This window comes from Harpia harpyja, chromosome Z, assembly GCF_026419915.1.
Source record: "Harpia harpyja isolate bHarHar1 chromosome Z, bHarHar1 primary haplotype, whole genome shotgun sequence".
Lineage (NCBI taxonomy): Eukaryota > Metazoa > Chordata > Aves > Accipitriformes > Accipitridae > Harpia > Harpia harpyja.
The window spans coordinates 8,011,260-8,028,650 of record NC_068969.1 but is presented as its reverse complement, the minus strand read 5'-3'; the positions used below and the strand labels follow the sequence as shown (position 1 = coordinate 8,028,650).

Genomic DNA, 17,391 nt, shown 5'->3' with positions numbered 1-17,391 from the left:
TCTGTCCTGCATCCTGGGGTCCCCAGCCCTCTCGGGGGGCAGGTGAGGGATGCCAAGCTGCTTTGGGGTGAGGCCGGCACAAGCCCGCTCCTTGCATTGCACCCCTTTCAAGGGTGGGCCTGGTTCCAGCTGTGCTGGTGGGCTCATCCCTGGGGAGACCCCTGCCTCGCTTTTGCCCTCCACTATCCTGGGAGATGGGTGACAGCCTCTGGCAGCATCTGGGTGCAGGCACTGGAAGGAGGCACTACCGGCAGGACAGGGGAGGAGGAGGAGGAAGAAGAGGAGGAGAAAGGAGCTGGGGAACAGCCACGGCAGCAAGGGCTGCCCAAGCATGACGCTCTTCAAAGTTTCTCAAGAGGCCTCAGCCGCTCTTTCAAGGTTTGCGTTAAATCTGTCACATTAGCGAAAATACTGAAAATTACCCAGCTTGTGGAGGAGATGAAAGGCAGCCCCCTTCTGATCCCTCCATAAAGGAAGGGCCCCATTAACACCTAGTGAAATATTAGCCATTAATCAGGCTCTGTGCAAAATAAAACCATCCACATTTATCATTATTGGATCCTTAATGAAGTGATAATGGGAATGCTGGGGAGCTGTGATATTAATGTCTCCTAAGAGGCAAGAGTAGAGCCAAGGGCGGCAGCCAAGATTTTTAATTTACTGCCAAAACCTTGCGCTGTTAATAACGCAGTTACTTCTCCCGGCCATTAGCACTGTTTGGCTACAAGCAGCCCGCTTAGGAGAGCAAATTGACCCCGAATGCACCCGGGCTTTGCTTGCCTGCTCCCTGCCCAGCGGCTGGGTGTGCTTTTCCCAACAGCTGTCCCTGTGTCCCCTGCCCACGTACAGGGATGTGGCCAGGGAGCTGTCGGCCATCTCCACCCATTTCCCTCCTTCCTGGAGGCTGGCTGTTTTGCTTTTCCAATAAAAAGGGAATGGACTGGGAGCGTCAAAACCAAGCAGCTCTTATTGTCCTCACTCTTTCTATGACTTGTCTTGTTAGGTGCAAGCACCCTAGAGCCAGGATGGCGCAGAGCTGGTCCCAGCATGGCCTGCACGCTGGGATCACTTGGTGTGACCACAGTCACACTCTGGGTTTCTTCATTTGCCTGGGTAAGCTCACAGGATGCTAATATCCCATCCAGGACAGTGCGGGCAAGCTGCAAAGCCCTGCTCAGCTGTGGTGACTCACTCAAGTTCCCCATGGGAAGGTCATCGCTCCTGGCAGGCTCCAACAGCCCAGAGGCAAATCGTTACTTGGCAGGTAAGCAATGCTGTTGCATCTTTAGATGCAACTGTTATCTCACAAATCCTTGCAAAACCTGACCAGTGCAGCCCAAATGTATGCTGGCTCATGTGTGGGGTCTTTTGCTGTCAGTGAAGGCACTGCAGGTCAGAGGGAGCTGGCTTTGGGCTGGAGCAGTAACAGGCAATTCTGTGCTGAGCATTGTCCAGAGGAATAAAACAATGCCTTGTTTGTAAGGGGTGCACACACTCCAGAGCTCCTTTCCTCCCTAGGTAGAAGATGCACAAGGTCCACCCAAGCAATCCCTCGGAAATGGAGCTTTCATCTATCCAGGCAGAAGCATCAGAAGAGGAAAAGTGTTTCTGTAACCTGGGTGTCCTTGGTCAACCTCCCCGTCCTGTTATCTCCTCATTAGAAAAGAAGGGACAAGAACAAAAACCGCATATGGAGGCCAAGCAAATATAGATGTGAAGTGCACTTCAAACAGCTCCATCCTTTCAACAAACTTTTTATTAGCATTCTCTCCTCCCCAGCACAAACTCTTTTAAATCATTAGTGAAAAGCCACTCTTTAGAAAGCAAGGACACTGCTCAGGGTACGTGTGGTAGGCATTTCCCAGGAGAAGCCAGTGAGCGCTAGCCCAAGGTCTTCCAAACTTGACTGCAACGCAGCACGAGCAGCAGCTCCAAGGACTAGCACGGCGCTCAGCAGTGTGGCAGTCTGTGGGCAGAGCGCAGGGGTATGGTGGGCCTGTGACAGCATGCCCAGGCTGCCACGCCGGACCTGCTGCTGAAGATGCCAGTGACCCTTCTGCCAGGCACCCCAGCCCAAAACTGGAGTCACTCTGGATTTCACTGGAGCGGAATCGGACAGGAAGCATTAACAACATTTTGGAGCCAGCTTTAGCCAATTATCCTGGCCGCAGCCCATACGTTTCGGCTGTATCACTGCGCGTGTTAGTGCCCCTGCAGTGCTGGCATGCCGGGCATGGAGGAGGCGACCTGCCAGCGACCTGCTAGCGACCTCCCGAGAAAAATGCAGGGCACAAAGCAGCTTCTCCTGCGCAACTGCCACCTGACATTACGGGGGCACAGCGAGCTTTGTAACGCTTGGCAGGTTTTCCCAAGCAGATCTCAAAGCTGTTTGCCAGCAGGAGCAAGTTCAGGCATGTTACAGAAGACCTTCAGACTCAGAGGACAAATGAGATGCGTGGATGAGTTTAAACCACTGGGGTAAGACCAGGGTTTTGAAATCCCCAGGCTTGTGCCTTGACACTACGCCTGGGCTGTGGCCCAGACAGTCCAGCTGCCAGCCTGGCATCGATACCGGGCCCCGTGATGGTCCTGCTGATATCACTTCTTGTTAGATATTGGCTTCAAAACCAAAGCAGGAGGTGTTGCATCCTCCTCAAAAATCCACCCTCCGATCCATCTTGGAGCTGGGTGCAGAACAGCTGTTCAGTGAGACACCACGACTCATGGTGTTGGCAGGACGGTGTATTTATGTCACGAGATGAGATCAGCCACACGGAGTAGGTCGGTCTGTCTGGAAAGAGTCTGAGTCAAGCGTGTCCTATTAAATTAGGGCTGGATTTTCAAAGTAGCTCAGCTCCCATTTAGGCTCTGTAACAAACAGGCAGATATTCAAAAGGAGTTGGACGTGTTGGGTCATACTGGCTGCTGAGCTGAAGTCCTTTAATATCTAGCCAAAACCGTCACCGTGCCTGTTGCTACAGGCAGAACCCTTCTGAAAACCAGCTCCACTGTGGGCTCCACGTCCTGGGAAACTCGGCTCATCTCTGCTCTCCCACATATTGCACTGCAGTAGGTGACGAAACTGCAATAACCACTGCATCCTTATACATGCTGGGGAGCAGCTCCCTGTCAAAGCACAGCTCTGGCAGCTTTGCCCTTTGATCAGCTCAGCAGCATGGGTCAGGAGAGCTGAGCGTGAAGGTTTCCTTGCCTTTTGTTCTGTGGAATTAGCAGAGTTAATCAGAGTGACAGCGACTTCTGCCTCAGTGTAGAAGAAAGGTCAGGGGCTCAGGCTGGATGCATGACTGTTTTCTGGGCAGTTGGAAAACAACACCCTGAAAGCTCATAGCATACACACTGCTGGCATGGAGGGTCTCCTGACAGGGATCAGCAGGGAAGATGTCCCTGTGGAGGGAAGGAGGCTGGAGGAGAAGGGCTCCACTCAGTTGGCTTGCCACTGCACCTCAATCATCCCCCTTCTTATGCTGCACAGTGGATGTTTACCACCCTCTGTGTCACTGTCACTATGCGCTGCTTTTGTGTCACGCATCCAGTATCAAGTGCATCTCTCAGCCAACGTGCTCTTTAGCCACGCTGCTGGGTGTGCATCATGCTGGTCTTGGGGTCCCCATGTCGCCTCGGGTTCCCTGGTGTGGCAGGAGCTGCAGGGCACTGCGCTGGTGTGTGGAGCAGGTGCTGGGTGTCCCCTTCCCACCGCATCCCCCCAGCACCTCCATGCCTCCAGCTGGGCAGGCCTTGCTATTGGTTTTACATCCTTCAGTCACTGTAATGCACTCCTGTGAACCTGCAAAAGCCTGCTGCCGAGCTGCTCTTGAGCTGGGGTCACTGGGGGTGCAACAGCCGCAGTGAGGGCTCTCCCTGGCAGCCCTACCATGGCCTCTATTTCCCCACATCTTTTAACTATAGTTGAAGCAGTCACAAGTGTGGTGGCTCTCAGAAGAAGTGTTAAATATGTCCTTCACGTCTGTAATATGACCTCTTTCTTACCTTCCTCTGATCCCAATTACAAGTGCTTGCTTTTGCTGTGGACATCCACTCGTGTCTAATTAGTGGATTCTTTCTGTCAAAGGTATTAGCACCCTTGACAGCGAGCCCTAATTTAAGTAGTTTGTATTTGACTGCAGTGTTGATGACTTCATTTACCCCTGCTCCTAGTTAAATGCATCTGGATATCTGCAGAGGGAGCTCTCATGATCTCTCTGTGGCTCTAATTAAAATGGTCTGGATGTCCATGACATTGGTGCCTGTCAAACCTGTCACCAGGAGGTGACGCCCACCTTGGAACTGGCTGAAGAATGTATAGGAGTCATTGTTGCTGAGAAAGGCCTCCACATCAAGGCCCTCCTGCAGCGCCTCATCCACCAGCTCTGGGCTGCAGAAGGCCCCTGCCGCCTCTGTCGGCCCATCCTGCCCGTCTGTTCCCCCGCTGAGGAAGACAATCTCACACCTGCCTGGGGGGCTGCTGGTCTCCATGGCCTGTGCCCTGTGCAGCCCCAGCCCCACACGAAGGGCCAGCTCCTGGTTCCTCCCTCCCTTACCAGTACCTTGGAGCTGAACTGTGGTTTCTCCACCGGCCAGGATGCAGACTGGTCTTTCAGGCCCTAATCCTCGCAGGGCACGCAGAAACTCGGCAAGGTTCAAACCTGGGATCTCTAGCTCTGCGGCCAGCTGCAGGAGATTCCCCCTCACCTTGTCACTCAGGGGCCCTTCTCCAAGGCCGGCGAAGCCCAGGCAGACCAGCTGGATCAGCTGGCAGTACAGCATGGAGATGCGGCTGACTTCACCACAGATTGCTGTGCTCAGAATCAGAGTGGCATAGCCCAGGCCCTCGGCTTGGCGTTTGGCCTCGTCTAAAGCCAGCGTGTTTGATCCGATGATGATGTTGCAAACGTGGGAGTAGTCTTCTGGAGCAGTGGGCTCGGAGGGAGAGCTGGACAGGACCGTTTCCACTGACTTGGGCAGGTTGAGCAGCAGGTTGTATTTGGTGAGTATCTGCAGGCAGTCTTGGACACTGTGGGAGCTGGCAGCAGTGGGCCCACTTGCTATGATGTCCAGGGGGTCACCAATAACATCAGAAAGGATGAGGCTCACCACCTACAAAAAGAAATGCCCATGGATTATCACAGGAGGCAGAGACAGGTGACCGCACAAGAGCCCCAGCGTAAGTGCTGCTCTGAGTTACACTTGTGCCACTCCCATGTCAAAGCAGATGGAAATGGGGCAGATCTTGGCCCATTTTTGTTTTACAGTCCCTTGAGTGTCACCTTGCCCTTCTTGAACCTACAGATCTACAATGTCCTTTGATGCTGGACCATCACGTTGGAAGATGTAACCTGTGACACTGCACTTGTCACGAGGCTGATATAACCTCGTGGGGGTTCAGCGATGGCACGTGCTGAGAACAGTCCCCAGGGGAGCCAAGGGTCAGACCCAGCCTCGAAAGCACTGTGATGGAGCACCAGCATGTTGGAATTGCCTGCTGGGTAAGGGCTGAGGTCTGGTGAGAGTGGTGTGATGGGATGGCTGATGTTTGCCAAGTCTGAATTCCCTCTCTTCCATCTGTCTCCCTGAGAGTTTGGGTCCTCAGTGAAATCTAAGCCACAGAGTCCCAAAACAGTGTTGCAAAGGTTGTTCGTTCAGCAATGAAAAAACCCTGCAAGCACACTCAGGTCAGTTAATTAAACCCCTATTTTGAGGGCAGATGGGTGATCTCTGGGCAAGCAGGGGCTTCCCCTTGGTTACCTGTGCAGGATATGCGAGCCGGGCTAGCCCTCCACCCTTCAGCAAGGACAGAGTCTTCCGGACAATATTCAGCTCTTGTATGGCAGCTCCTCGGGAAGCCAGCATCTTTGTGAGTTTCTCCTTCTCTTCAAGGAGGATGGGAGGGATGGGAGCAGGCAGTAGGGCTGATCCACCCCCTAGGATGCAGAAGAGATGGCAAGGACAGCAGGAAAAGGAGGACAGTCTTCACCAATGGGTTTTAATCACTGCTGACCTGCACTGTCTGCAGTGAGCTACACTTCACCTGGGCAGCGTAAACCTCACAGGACCAGGGTACCACATGCCTGCAGGGTTGCAGGGATGACAAAGAAGGGCCAGCAATTATTATCCCCACTACCTGAGGCTACTAGTGTGTCATCAACACTGATTTTCAAGGGCTACCTGGATGGGTGAGGAGGGAGCATGGCCTCCATGACTCACACAGCAGTCAGCGCTGAGCAGATGGAGACACTGCCTGCTTTGCTGGCTCCATTTATTCAGGATAGCGTAAAAACACCAGCTATGGCTGCAGCAAGATTGGAAACTGCTGAACTGCACTCATCTAGGCCTGGGAGGAAAGGAAAGGAGAGAGTAATGCAAAGGACAAAGCATGCCCAGAGTCCAGGGTGTTAGCCTCATCAATGGGAATCCTGTCTGATACAAGTGGGCATTGGAAATGTGGAAAAGGCGGCAAAGAAAAAAGGTTCTAATGGAAAAGTGGAATGGATGGAAAATACAGAGTAGAAAGGAGCAAGATCTGAGCAGAGAGTGAATGTGCACAGAAGTACAGCTGAAAGCTACTGTCAAAAGGCAAAGCCTGCTCAGAGGTTTGAGACAAATCAGCATCAATAAAACATGATGAGCAAGAAAAACAAATGCAAATGCCTGTGTTTCAGTCAATAGCCAGGGATCTAGCTGAGAGGCAGGAGCAGCTGGGGACCGGCTGCTATGTGGGAGTGCACATGCATAGGGAGTCACAGCCACGGGGAGATCCTGTACAGGCTCCCTGAAGGGCTGAGGAGTCTCTTGGAGATCCCTGTAGCCAAAGGACAGGAGGAAGCCCAGGGGAATCCCTAGCAAGCAGCCAGATTCCAGTTGCTTGAGTGTTTACCTAACGGCACTACTCTCTCTGCACCAGATCAGGCTCCAGCACCCACAGAGGAACAACTGCTGAGCAGAGGAGACCAAGGGGTTTCTACAGAGCCGCTCCAATCCCCTGCATGCTTCTGCCCTGTGACACCCACTCACCCAGCTGAGCTCAGGCTGGGGTGACATCACTGCATCCCTCTGATGCACGATATCCTCCTTCCTTACACAACCCTGGTTCTGGGGACAGTCTGGGGGCCCAGCAGCCAGCACCTAGGGGTGTTCAGGGCTGACCCTGCAAGGCGTGCAGCTCACTGTTGGAACCTGGGGGCCTCATTTCCACTGGTCGGGAAGCAGCAAAGCCCTGGGAACAGTCAGTCCCAAATCTCAGTTTACAGACTCATGCCCCTGCACAAATTCAGAGTATGCAAGTCCACCAAGTGCTTGCTTCTCCAAGTCTGCATCCCGAAATGTATGGAGGGGCAGTAAGAAAGCGACTCCTTGCCAAGGGGTGAGAGCAGCTAGCAGGCTGTGCCCAGAAGTGCCATCTCAGTGGTGGCACAACCGCAGCACCCGGCCTGTGCAGCTCAGCCTCTCCCCAGTGCTGGGAGGCAGTGTGTCCACTATGCCCTCCCCTTTTGCATCCCTGGAGAAAGGCTGGCATGAGAAGGGAGAGGAAAAATCACAGAGGTGCAAGTGTCAGTGCTGAACGGGCTGGCATGGCACAGTGTCTCCCCTGCAGCGTGGGCAGGCATATAGAGGGCCATTAGCAGAGCCATTTCCCTGGGATCCCCATGCTACCTGAGATGAGCACAAGGAGCAGGTCATCTGCAGTCAGGCCCTCAGCCAGCTCCTGTATGGCAGCTGCTCCCTTCAGAGCCTCTGAGTCTGGGAGGTTGTTCTTGGCACCTTCGATGACCTGGATTTTGCTGCGTGGCTTCAGGAGCATCTCCCTGGTGAGGTAAGAAAGGCGATCACACCACTGACATGTGTACCTACGCAGGAAGTCAGGCTGTCACTCAGCAGGGAAATGGGCCTGGTGTACCAGAGCTGCACGGTGAATGACCAGGACAGGGAGGTGGCTGAGTGTCTCTTCCCCAGGGCTGGGGAGGGAGCGCATCCAGTGCAAGAGACGGGCTATGTCACTGGTGCCACCGGGACATGATGGTGGCTGAAGACCAGGGTGGTGTGGTGGATGGGGTGGGCACCAGAGCAAGGGCAGCTGGAAAGGACTGAAGGGGTTCACAGCAACATTCCACAGAGGACAAATCTGGCAGCCTACCCCCCCAAGCTGTCCACACACAGTCCCCCTTACTGCATTCCTGCTCGCTGCAGGCTCTCCTGAATGCCTAGTGGCACACTGATGATCCCCCGAATGAGGTGGTCTCCCAGGACCTCTTCTGCTGCCGCAGCCATCCCCAGCACAGCTTTGCCAAAACCCACCAGGTACAGGTCCCTCTTCACTGGAAAGGCCTGGCCCTTCACCACCAGCTGAGGGCACCTGTCTCCCTGGAGCTTCACAGCCCTCTTCAGCATTGGAGCCGGCTGGACGGTGCCCACCGCCCTGCGGAATAGGGACAGTGCATGCTCGCGGAGGGACATGCTGCACAAGGTGGCCGGGCTGACTCAATCTACTCAGTGGGGTGGGCTTGTACACACTCTGCTGACACTGGCAAGTCCTTGAGAGCTGGGGCAGCTGGCACCCTCCAACCTGCAAGGGAAAGTGAACACTAGCAGAAGAGACAGGGCTGTCATAGGGAGAGTCCGGAGGCCAAAACATGAACCATGGAGAGCTCTAGTTCCTGTTTCCTCTAGACGAAGGTACCATATCAGCAGCATTTTCAAACCTCTGCCCAGGCAGGAGGGAGGGAAGGACAGTGTCACATTCAAACTACCTGTCAGCTTGTGGTTCCTCTGCAATCCCATCACCTCCCATAGGGAAGGTGAGCCCTGCCACCCAGCTTTGCTATCACTGTAGATTTGCCACTGGCAAGCCATCATTTCTATTTGCTCAGCATCTGATGCCTTTCCAAACTGTGGAAGCTGCTCTCTGTCCTGGAGAGAGCAGGGTGTCTGGGTGGAACAGCTTTTCACTACATTAACTCCCTTCCTTGTGCTAGCCAAATGCTGATCTCATTCTCTGGCTGCGCATTGCCCCATGTGTCCCTGCAGCATCAGGCACAGACTTAGGAGAAACAACAGGCTTGCTGGCTGCCTGATCCCTTGCTGCTGGTGGCCACAGAGAGACCAGTAATGAGGTTTCTCCACCAAACAGCAAATTAACACAAGGCTTCCTTCGCCTTTGTTTTTTTAGTCCTCTCATTATCCATTAAAATCACATTTAGAGCCCAAATAAGACTTCAGATCTGGGCAAAGTTGCCAGCCACGTCTGTGAAAGCCCAGCTGAGGTAGTCTCCACTGAGTATTAGCATTATATGCAACAGATCTGCGTGTGGACTGCAAGATCTCAACTGCTCAAGGGCAGACACTTGTCTTGACAGAGGAAAGGCAGCCCCTGCCAGCACACATGCATCTATTCCCTCCCAGCATTTCTCCTTCCTTCTGTTAACTGGCAGCAAGTTCACTGCTGGTTTCTCAGGATCAAAGATCCTTGTGATCTGCGTCTCTCCTGCTCATGGCAATTATGGTGCAGGCAATTCAGACAGGGTGCCAGGAGGCGGAAGCAGCCTGGGCAACACGCTCGATCACAGACCCACTCAAATTACCTGAGGGAGTTAATCCTCTCTCTAGTAAATGGATGTGTTTCAGTGCAAGGCCAGCAGCTGGCTTCTTCTGGGAGAGCTCACAAGTCCAGAGGTCTCTTTGTCCTAACACTCCCATAGCATTGCAAGGTGTTAATCATTAAGCCAGACAAGCTTTCCAACAGCTCCTCTGGGTCTAAATCTGCCTTATTTTGCTGCCAGGACCCAAAGGCTCTGTGAAAACCTCTACACAACCACCTTCTCAGGCAATGAAACTTGGACACACTCCGAAATCTATCGGACAAGGGATTTGCAGGTAAAACTATACAGAGAATCATAGGTTTGCCAGAGAAAAAAATCCAAGAATCATTTAAGTTGGGAAATAGCCTTAAGATCATTAAGTCTAACCGTAAATGATTCAATGCTTAGGAGAAACAGATTTTAAAGGCAAAACCGAAGGCAGATAAACTACCTTTCTATACTCCCTTTAGATCCTGGTCAGAAGGACTGCCTTTTCAATCAGGAGGAGAGAGAGGAACAAAAGACAGCGTGTCCTGACCACTTTGTTACTAGACTCTTAACCTTCATGGCAGCTGATGCTGCCAGCAGTTTAAACCACTGAGCCTCAGCCCTCTTACAATGAGGGCCAGAGTAACTGTGCTAACACCAGTGAAGTCAGCTGTACACCTCTCAGGAACTGAGATTAGCATCTCCGTTCCCAGCAGGTCTCTGATTCACCTGGCAGCATGGCACAATCAGAGGAAGGTGTTACAAAACAGAGGTGCATCATGCCCCAGGTCGCCTCGTCTGAGCTGCGATACAGGGTTTGCAGAAGTGGTTGAAGAAAAAGGCTTAAATGGAGCCAGGGGAGTTTAAGAAAATAAAGCCCCAAAGCTTTTAACAGGCTCTGTCTCTGCTGTGATGTTTCTGTGCACGGCTGACCCTGAAGAACCAGGGGAATTGAGCACAACCAGACCTGCAACTGTGGCTCCTGTCACACGTGCCCTCCCAGCGGCTCCGTTCAGCTCCAACTCCAGACACGACACAGCAGGCGCGAGTTGTTTAAAAGCAATCCTCTCCTACTGGAGCTGAAAAAAATAAATGCCAGCTTAAATCATCTGGCACTTGTGTACATACTGCTAATGCTTGCTCTGGAAAGCATTTTGCTACAATAGCAGGCATGTAATCTGTTTTCTGCCCTCTGAACTCAGATTATATTTTAACCATTGAGGCCTGATCCAGAGTCTGTTGAAGTCAGCACACGTCTTTCCATTGCTTCTGAGGATTTTAGGGCACGCTGCCTGACACTGATCTCAGTGCACGGGTGTAAACGCAGAGTAAATCCAGTGTAAAACCCCCTTGCACTCGGAGGTTATCCAACTTTACACCAACGCAACAGAGAGCTGAATTTGGCACAGACCCATTAGCTTTGGAGGTCTTGGTGTGTAACTCTACTCCTTGTCAGCTCTGATTAGACACGCAGGCTCACTGGAGGCTCCCCTTGGAATGGGGGTGCTGCTAATGATGCCACAAATCCATTTTTATGTAATTTATTTATACAGTCTCAGGCACTGGGTACTAAATATCATCAGGGAACAGCTATAAATCAGTGCTATGAAATCCACTGTAGATATTAACAAAAAATAAAACTCCTACACATTTTACTAGGGCTTTAAAAACAAGATCAAGAGAACCGAACATCACCCCACACCAAGGCACAGGCAGCCTTGGAAAGAAAAATAATCCAAATGGCAGCTCTCAGACTACCTCCATGAATGGTGGGTCTAGAAATGACGTAATTGCCAGTTAGCTGCTGCGTATTGCATGTGGGGAAATTACATCCTCACATCCCTGCATTTTCCCACTGCTGGCTGGGAGGAATCTGGGCTGGGAGAAGGGGCTGATGATGTGACTCATACTGCTTCACGCACTAATCTTTGTTCCCCAGATTCTCAGGGAAATCACATAGGGATGAACGAGCCCTCTTCTACATGGATGGAAGGCGACATGCTATAGGCACTAGTGGGGCTCAGGTTTTACACCTTCCCTTTGTCCCTGCTCGGGATGATTTGGAGTTGGGGTATAGATAGTTTTTTGAAAAGTTTTCTAGAAGTTCGCACTAAGCTTAGGAGGAAAATGATGCTAAGAATCGCCTGTTCTAAAGAGAGCAGGAGGACTGTAAGGGGTTTAGATTAATCCCATTTAAATGAAAGCTTCCTCAGCTTTCATTGATGAATAATGTTCACCCTCTGCATACTTGTTTGTGTGCATTACCACTATAAGCTCGTTCTTCATAGGGCTCCTCCTAAGCCTGCAGAAATTTCCACTGTTAACTCTCACAACAAAAAGCAGCAGAACCCCAGCTCCTCATTTTCTCCTTCTCTGGGAAAGAGGGAGGGAGAGGAGCTGGACTGTGATAAAATACAGGCAAAGCACTCGTTTGCATTACCTTTCATTAACTTTTTAATTAAAGCAATTCTGCAGGCAAGGAGCCAAAGTCAGAGGGAGACAGAAACAATCCAGCACTAGGGGCAGAAATGTGGTAAGCTGCCAGGTAAATTGGATGGTGGCATGAGACCAAAAGCATGGACATTGGGGGGCATAGTCTGAGCCATAAACTAGGAGTCACACTGGGGAGGAAAACAGTGAACAAATGAGCCGGCCATGCCCGTGCAGTGAGAAAAATGAGCCAGCACCTTGCTCCATGGCAGGTACTTGAAAGCCAGAAAAATATTGCCTTCTAGGGGCCAGTCTGCCATTGCTGGGCAGAGCTGAGCTATTCCAGGTGCTGTGGTTGGAGGTTTGTTCAAGGGTTTGCCTCACAGGTTTGTGGTTTTCTTGAAGTTGGGGCAATTGGGCTTGTTGCAGGGCAACCCAATCACACATCCTGAGCGTTTCAGGTGCTGCAAGATTGGAGGATACTGTATATTAATGCTCTGGGATGGCTAATTTAACTGAGATCTTCAGGGGCCTAAGTTAGTGTATTTTTAATGTCATCGGGACTTCTCTGGATTTCTCCCAGTGTGGCAGTGATTGGTGGCTGGCCCACCGTGTACAGGGTCAACTCCAAAATCCCTGAGGGGCTTGGAAAAAATTTGAGATGGCACTGGATCAAACCCCAATTGTTCGAGGATAATTTTGAGCTCAAGCTCTAAAAGACAGATTACATCTTTGTTACAGCAGTAAACTACCAGACACAGCAAGTTTTAGCAGTGTCTCTTGCTACTCGTTTTTCTTGCTACATGACTTTCTTCTGGCCTCTTGGTACGTAAATTACCGTTAGACTCACCGAGGCTTACCGCTTCCATTTTTCATGCATTACCATGGGAGTCTACCTACGAAGTACAACAGAGTGGAGATTTTACTGCCTTAAACTCCCATGTTCCCACTTACTGACACATCTTTTCTATCATTTGATATATCAACTTTAATTTGCCTGGTGAGCCCTGCTCAAACTCAAACTTGCTGCTCCAGATGGTCCCAAAAGCATTACAAGAAAATTTTCCAGGAGATGCACTGAACCCAGGAGGAAAACAAAGCAGTGAAGGTTTGTTCCAAGTGACTATTCTGGGAGGATTAGATGGGGGATTTTTCAAGACTAATCTCTTTAAATGAAAATTTCAGAATTTGATTAATTTTCTAATCTGCACATGGATTTGCATAAAATTACCGCACTGCCTCATTCACATTTTGTAAAAGAGAAAATGTCTGCAGCCAGGATGGACCAACTCATCACTGGTCAGCTGTGAAGGGTCCAGTACACAAGTGGGTGTGCAGGGACAGGGTGAAAGGTCATTTTGCCCTCGCTCAATGTGGTGCTCCTGCATCCATAACTGGGAAAGAGGGTGATGGTGGACAGAAGCAGTAAGATGAGACCAGAGATGCACGGAGGGTTTGCCAGGCAGGCAAGGGAGAAAGTAGGATGGAGTCTGAATACCTTTGTTTCAAGAATATGCTGAGCTCTGGCAAACCCAGGAGTCCTAATTTCCAATACACAGCTTTCTGTATGCTCCTTGGAAAAGAAATATGTTGCTCTCATGACTGATTTACTCACCAGGAAAGTGTCAACAGGGTCTCTTTGCCTTTGATGGGGAATGTAGCCTAAGGCCAAACACAGGGAAGATAAGTGTTCTGTTCAGCATTTTATATATATAGATCAGTATCATTAGTAAAAAAATTAACTGGATTTGACATATGCATCTTACTAGTTTTTCTAGGTCACACTCCCTTCACTCCCTATATACCTTTTGGAAATGATTTTCCCATGCACTGGGGATTGCAGGGAAGAAAAATTTTTCACTAAAAAATCCTTCTGTAGCTCAACGCAGAACAGTACTACCCTGAAGCCAAGTCCATGCCAAGTCTACTTCCTTTCATGCTGCAATTTCTCAAACTCCCTATTCTGAGTCAACTTGCAATCAAAGTTGAGAGTCATTTAAAATACAGAGAAGGGTCATAGTATTCTAGAGAAGATGAAAAGTTGCCAGCCTTGAGGACTGGAATAATAGAAAGGGGTCGAAATTCAGTACTGCAAAATACAAGGTCATGCTCTTTGGGATTAATAGCAAACAATTATGAGCTCCTCAGTTGGAAATAACATAAGAGGAGAAAGAGCCAGGAATATAAATCAGTCACGGGATGACAATTACGGCTGCCCTCTAGGCTGAGACAAGAGGCTACAGGGAAAGCGGAAAGTGGCAGATGTAATCTACCTTGACTTTAGTGAGGTTTTTGACACCATTCTCATGAGCATGCTGAAGAAGTGTGGGCTGGGCAAACACACTGCTAAAAAACAGCTTGACCACTGGGCTCAGAGAGTAGGTATCAGTGGCTCAGGGTCTAGTTGACAGCTGGCAATGAACAGGGACTCTGTTGGGGTTCATGTTGCCGCATGGCTTCATTCAGCGACCTGGAGAGTAGCACAGAGGGCCTAACTTGGGGGAAGTGCTGACACACCAAATGGTGGAGCCACCTTCCAGAGGAACTGTGATAAACTCAACATCAGGGCCAACAAAAGCCTCATGACGCTCAGCAAGCAGACGTGTGAAGCTGTGCTGCTGGGCCAGGATGCCCGTGCATCAGGGTGGGCTGGGAACCGAGTGGTGCAACCAACTAAGCAGCAATCTAATAGCAGCTACCACTACTTGAAGGGTGGTTATAAAGACAGCGGAGATGAAACCTTCTTGGTAGTGGCAGAAAGTATAAGGAGCAATTGCCACAATTTGCAAGTCAGGACATTCGCGTTGGACATTAGCAAAAAGTTCTTTATAGAGAGGGTCGCAAAGCACAGGATCAGGCCACTCAGAGAAGCTGTGGTCTCCACGCTAGGTGGTTTTCAGGATTTGGCTAGACAAAGCCGTGGCCAAGCAGATCTTGTGCTGGTGATGGTCCTGAACTGAGCAGGAGCGCAGAGCAGGCAGCTCCAGAGGTCCCCTCTCCCCACGCTTCTGTGATTCCATGTTGTAACAGCAGGGACAGGGTTCAATGCTCCAGAGCATCATGCTTAGTTTCAAGAGCCCATAAAGAGATGCGAAGTTGTAGGATACAAGTCCTCCACACCTCCACAAGCCTTCAGTCATAACCGTTACCCACAGAGAATCATCGTTCCCAGCAGAGTCCAACAGAAATATATTCACCTGAGCAGTGCTGTTTCGAGAAGCATCTCTCTGAAATTCACATCCACCCATCTGAGCAAGCACAGGTCTGTCTGTATTATGCAGGTTACGGTGGTATCTAATACAGAAATGCATAGGTAGAATGACTACATTTGATCAATATTACTCAACCAGCAATTAAACATTTTTTCCATTAACTAGTTTTGCAGGGGCATTATCCATAATTCCTACTTAATATGACATCTTGCTAGGAGATCCAATTATCCTGCCAGATAAATTCCAGCTTGGTATAAACTGACAAACTAAGTTCCAATGATTAGGAAGAAAAGCAGAAGAAAGAATAAAAAGGGAGTGACAAAATATCAAATCAACAACCCACGGTGTTACACAACTCTAAAACTTAGCTAAGTATTGTAGGTGTTTTGAAGTAAATTGTCTTATGATGGCATTGGTGAGTCACCTTCAGGGCCCACATGAGATAAGCCAGGCTTTGATCATGCAATTTACAGTGTGCAAGAGGCCTGCCATTCTGCACTTCTCTAAAATCTGTCATCACACAAAAATCAATTGTAGGTTTTGAACTGACCTGCAGTGGGGTAGCTGACCCTGAGACCCTCGGAAGTAATGAAGGCGTCTTTTGTTGAGTCTCCCTAGACTCCGGTGTGAAAATCTTGTCTCTGTTTCAAAGTAAAAATCGGTGAATCATTCTGATGAGCCAATCCCATCACAGCATGAAACAGTGAATCGCATTAGACGTCTAAACGTGTAACGGTGAACTCTAGTAAGCAAACAGTAAGAGCAAGTAATCTGAGACAAGACTTTTGTTTCACTAAATCGTATATGCACATAAAATAATTAAGCATGTTTGAATGACGTGCAAGCAGATCTTTGACAGTAGTTCCCGGACTTACTGTTGTTTGACCACAGGAGGGCAATATTATTCTAAAAGCAAAATCAAACTCTGCACTGGAGACTATGAAAGGAAAATGCAATTAACATTTATGAAAGCACCTACGGTTTATGTTTTTTTCTTTTGATTCTGAGTTTCTGGGGGACCGAAATGACAAAAGATCTGGTGTTCTAAAATTAAAATAGTGGGGTGCTGGAAATCTTCGGGGTGGGGGGGTAGAGATTCTCACAGCTACTGTTACACTCCAGGAGTAACTTTTTAAGTAGAGATACACAGAAAAATGAACACAGAGCCTGACATCACGATAGAAGAAATTAACAGCTCCAAGGTGTCTGTATTGGAGCACCAGCCTCAAAAGCCAAGGCATCTTTTTCTCAAAGGTTACCAAAGGGCGTGCTGCTCATCTTTATCTGACGCCTTACATGGTGTAAGACTGTAGTGCTGTGGCTGTGGTGTTCCTCTAGTACTGCTCGGAGGCCAGTTTTTAGAAAAATAAAAAATACCGGGAAATAAAAATGTGTAATAACTGAACTGAAAGCAGGGGAAAAAAAGAATGAGAAAGCGAACATTGTGTATTTCAAAGGAGCGGGGCCTGGCCCTAGCCTCGTAGCGGGTATAGATACAGGCGGGAACGAACCCAGCCGTTACGGAGCAGCCCCCGGGGAGGGACCCCCCCGCCTTGTCACTGCGGGTCCCCTACGGGACCCGCCGGGAGGCCGCTCGCCCCCTAAATGCCGCTTTCTCGCTAGTTGCTATGGGAAACGCGGAAAAATACGTTAAATTCCGTATCGGGCATATTACGCGCAGCGTAAAGCTCGCCCGGGGGTCCCTGAAGGCCGCGGGAGCGCGCAGGCCCGGCGGCGGGAGCGCGGCTTCACCTCCCGTCCCTCGAGCGACGCGGGGCGGCCCCGGCCCTGCCCGGTACCGGAAGTGACGCCCCCCCCGCGGCGCGAAGCCGTTGCCCGCTCTACGGGATGACGTCACGCCCTCAACCCGACTTCCCCCCACCCCGCGGGGGCACGGGTGGGCGGGTAATGACGGCCCCGCCGCAGCCGCCCAGCCCTGCGGTCGCCCCTTCCCACCTCGGGTCCTCGCGAGGGGCGGGGACGCTGGCAGCCACCCCGGGCCGGGGGGGGAGGGCAGGCCTTCCTGCCACACTCAACATGGCCGCCAGGCACAGGCCGCCCTCCCCCATCCCAGCAGGCCGCGCGCACGCCCCGCCCCCCGCCGAGCTCCCCCAAGGCCCCGCAGCGGCCGAGCGCGAGGCCCCCCCCCCATCCCCACCTTCCCAGGGTGC

The 17,391-nt window shown here is 50.8% G+C and overlaps 1 protein-coding gene across 7 annotated transcripts; it reads right to left on the bottom strand.

Annotated features, from left to right (window-relative positions):
* Positions 1-1,738: 1,738 nt before the first annotated feature.
* Positions 1,739-17,085, bottom strand: GLYCTK (glycerate kinase). Of its 7 annotated transcripts, none has more exons than XM_052777577.1 (8): positions 15,771-17,084; positions 15,206-15,302; positions 13,624-13,670; positions 10,546-10,657; positions 8,183-8,578; positions 7,669-7,820; positions 5,764-5,939; positions 1,739-5,115 (listed from the first exon to the last, which is right to left on the bottom strand). In XM_052777577.1, exons 5-8 carry the CDS (start codon positions 8,467-8,469, stop codon positions 4,210-4,212), a joined length of 1,521 nt encoding a protein of 506 aa, XP_052633537.1. In that variant the 5' UTR covers positions 8,470-8,578; positions 10,546-10,657; positions 13,624-13,670; positions 15,206-15,302; positions 15,771-17,084; the 3' UTR covers positions 1,739-4,209. The 7 variants fall into 7 exon arrangements, with proteins under 7 accessions (XP_052633537.1, XP_052633538.1, XP_052633536.1 ...); XM_052777578.1 differs by lacking the exon at positions 13,624-13,670 and having other exon boundaries at positions 15,771-15,861; positions 16,973-17,021; XM_052777576.1 differs by lacking the exon at positions 13,624-13,670.
* Between the last annotated feature and the right edge of the window lie 306 nt (positions 17,086-17,391).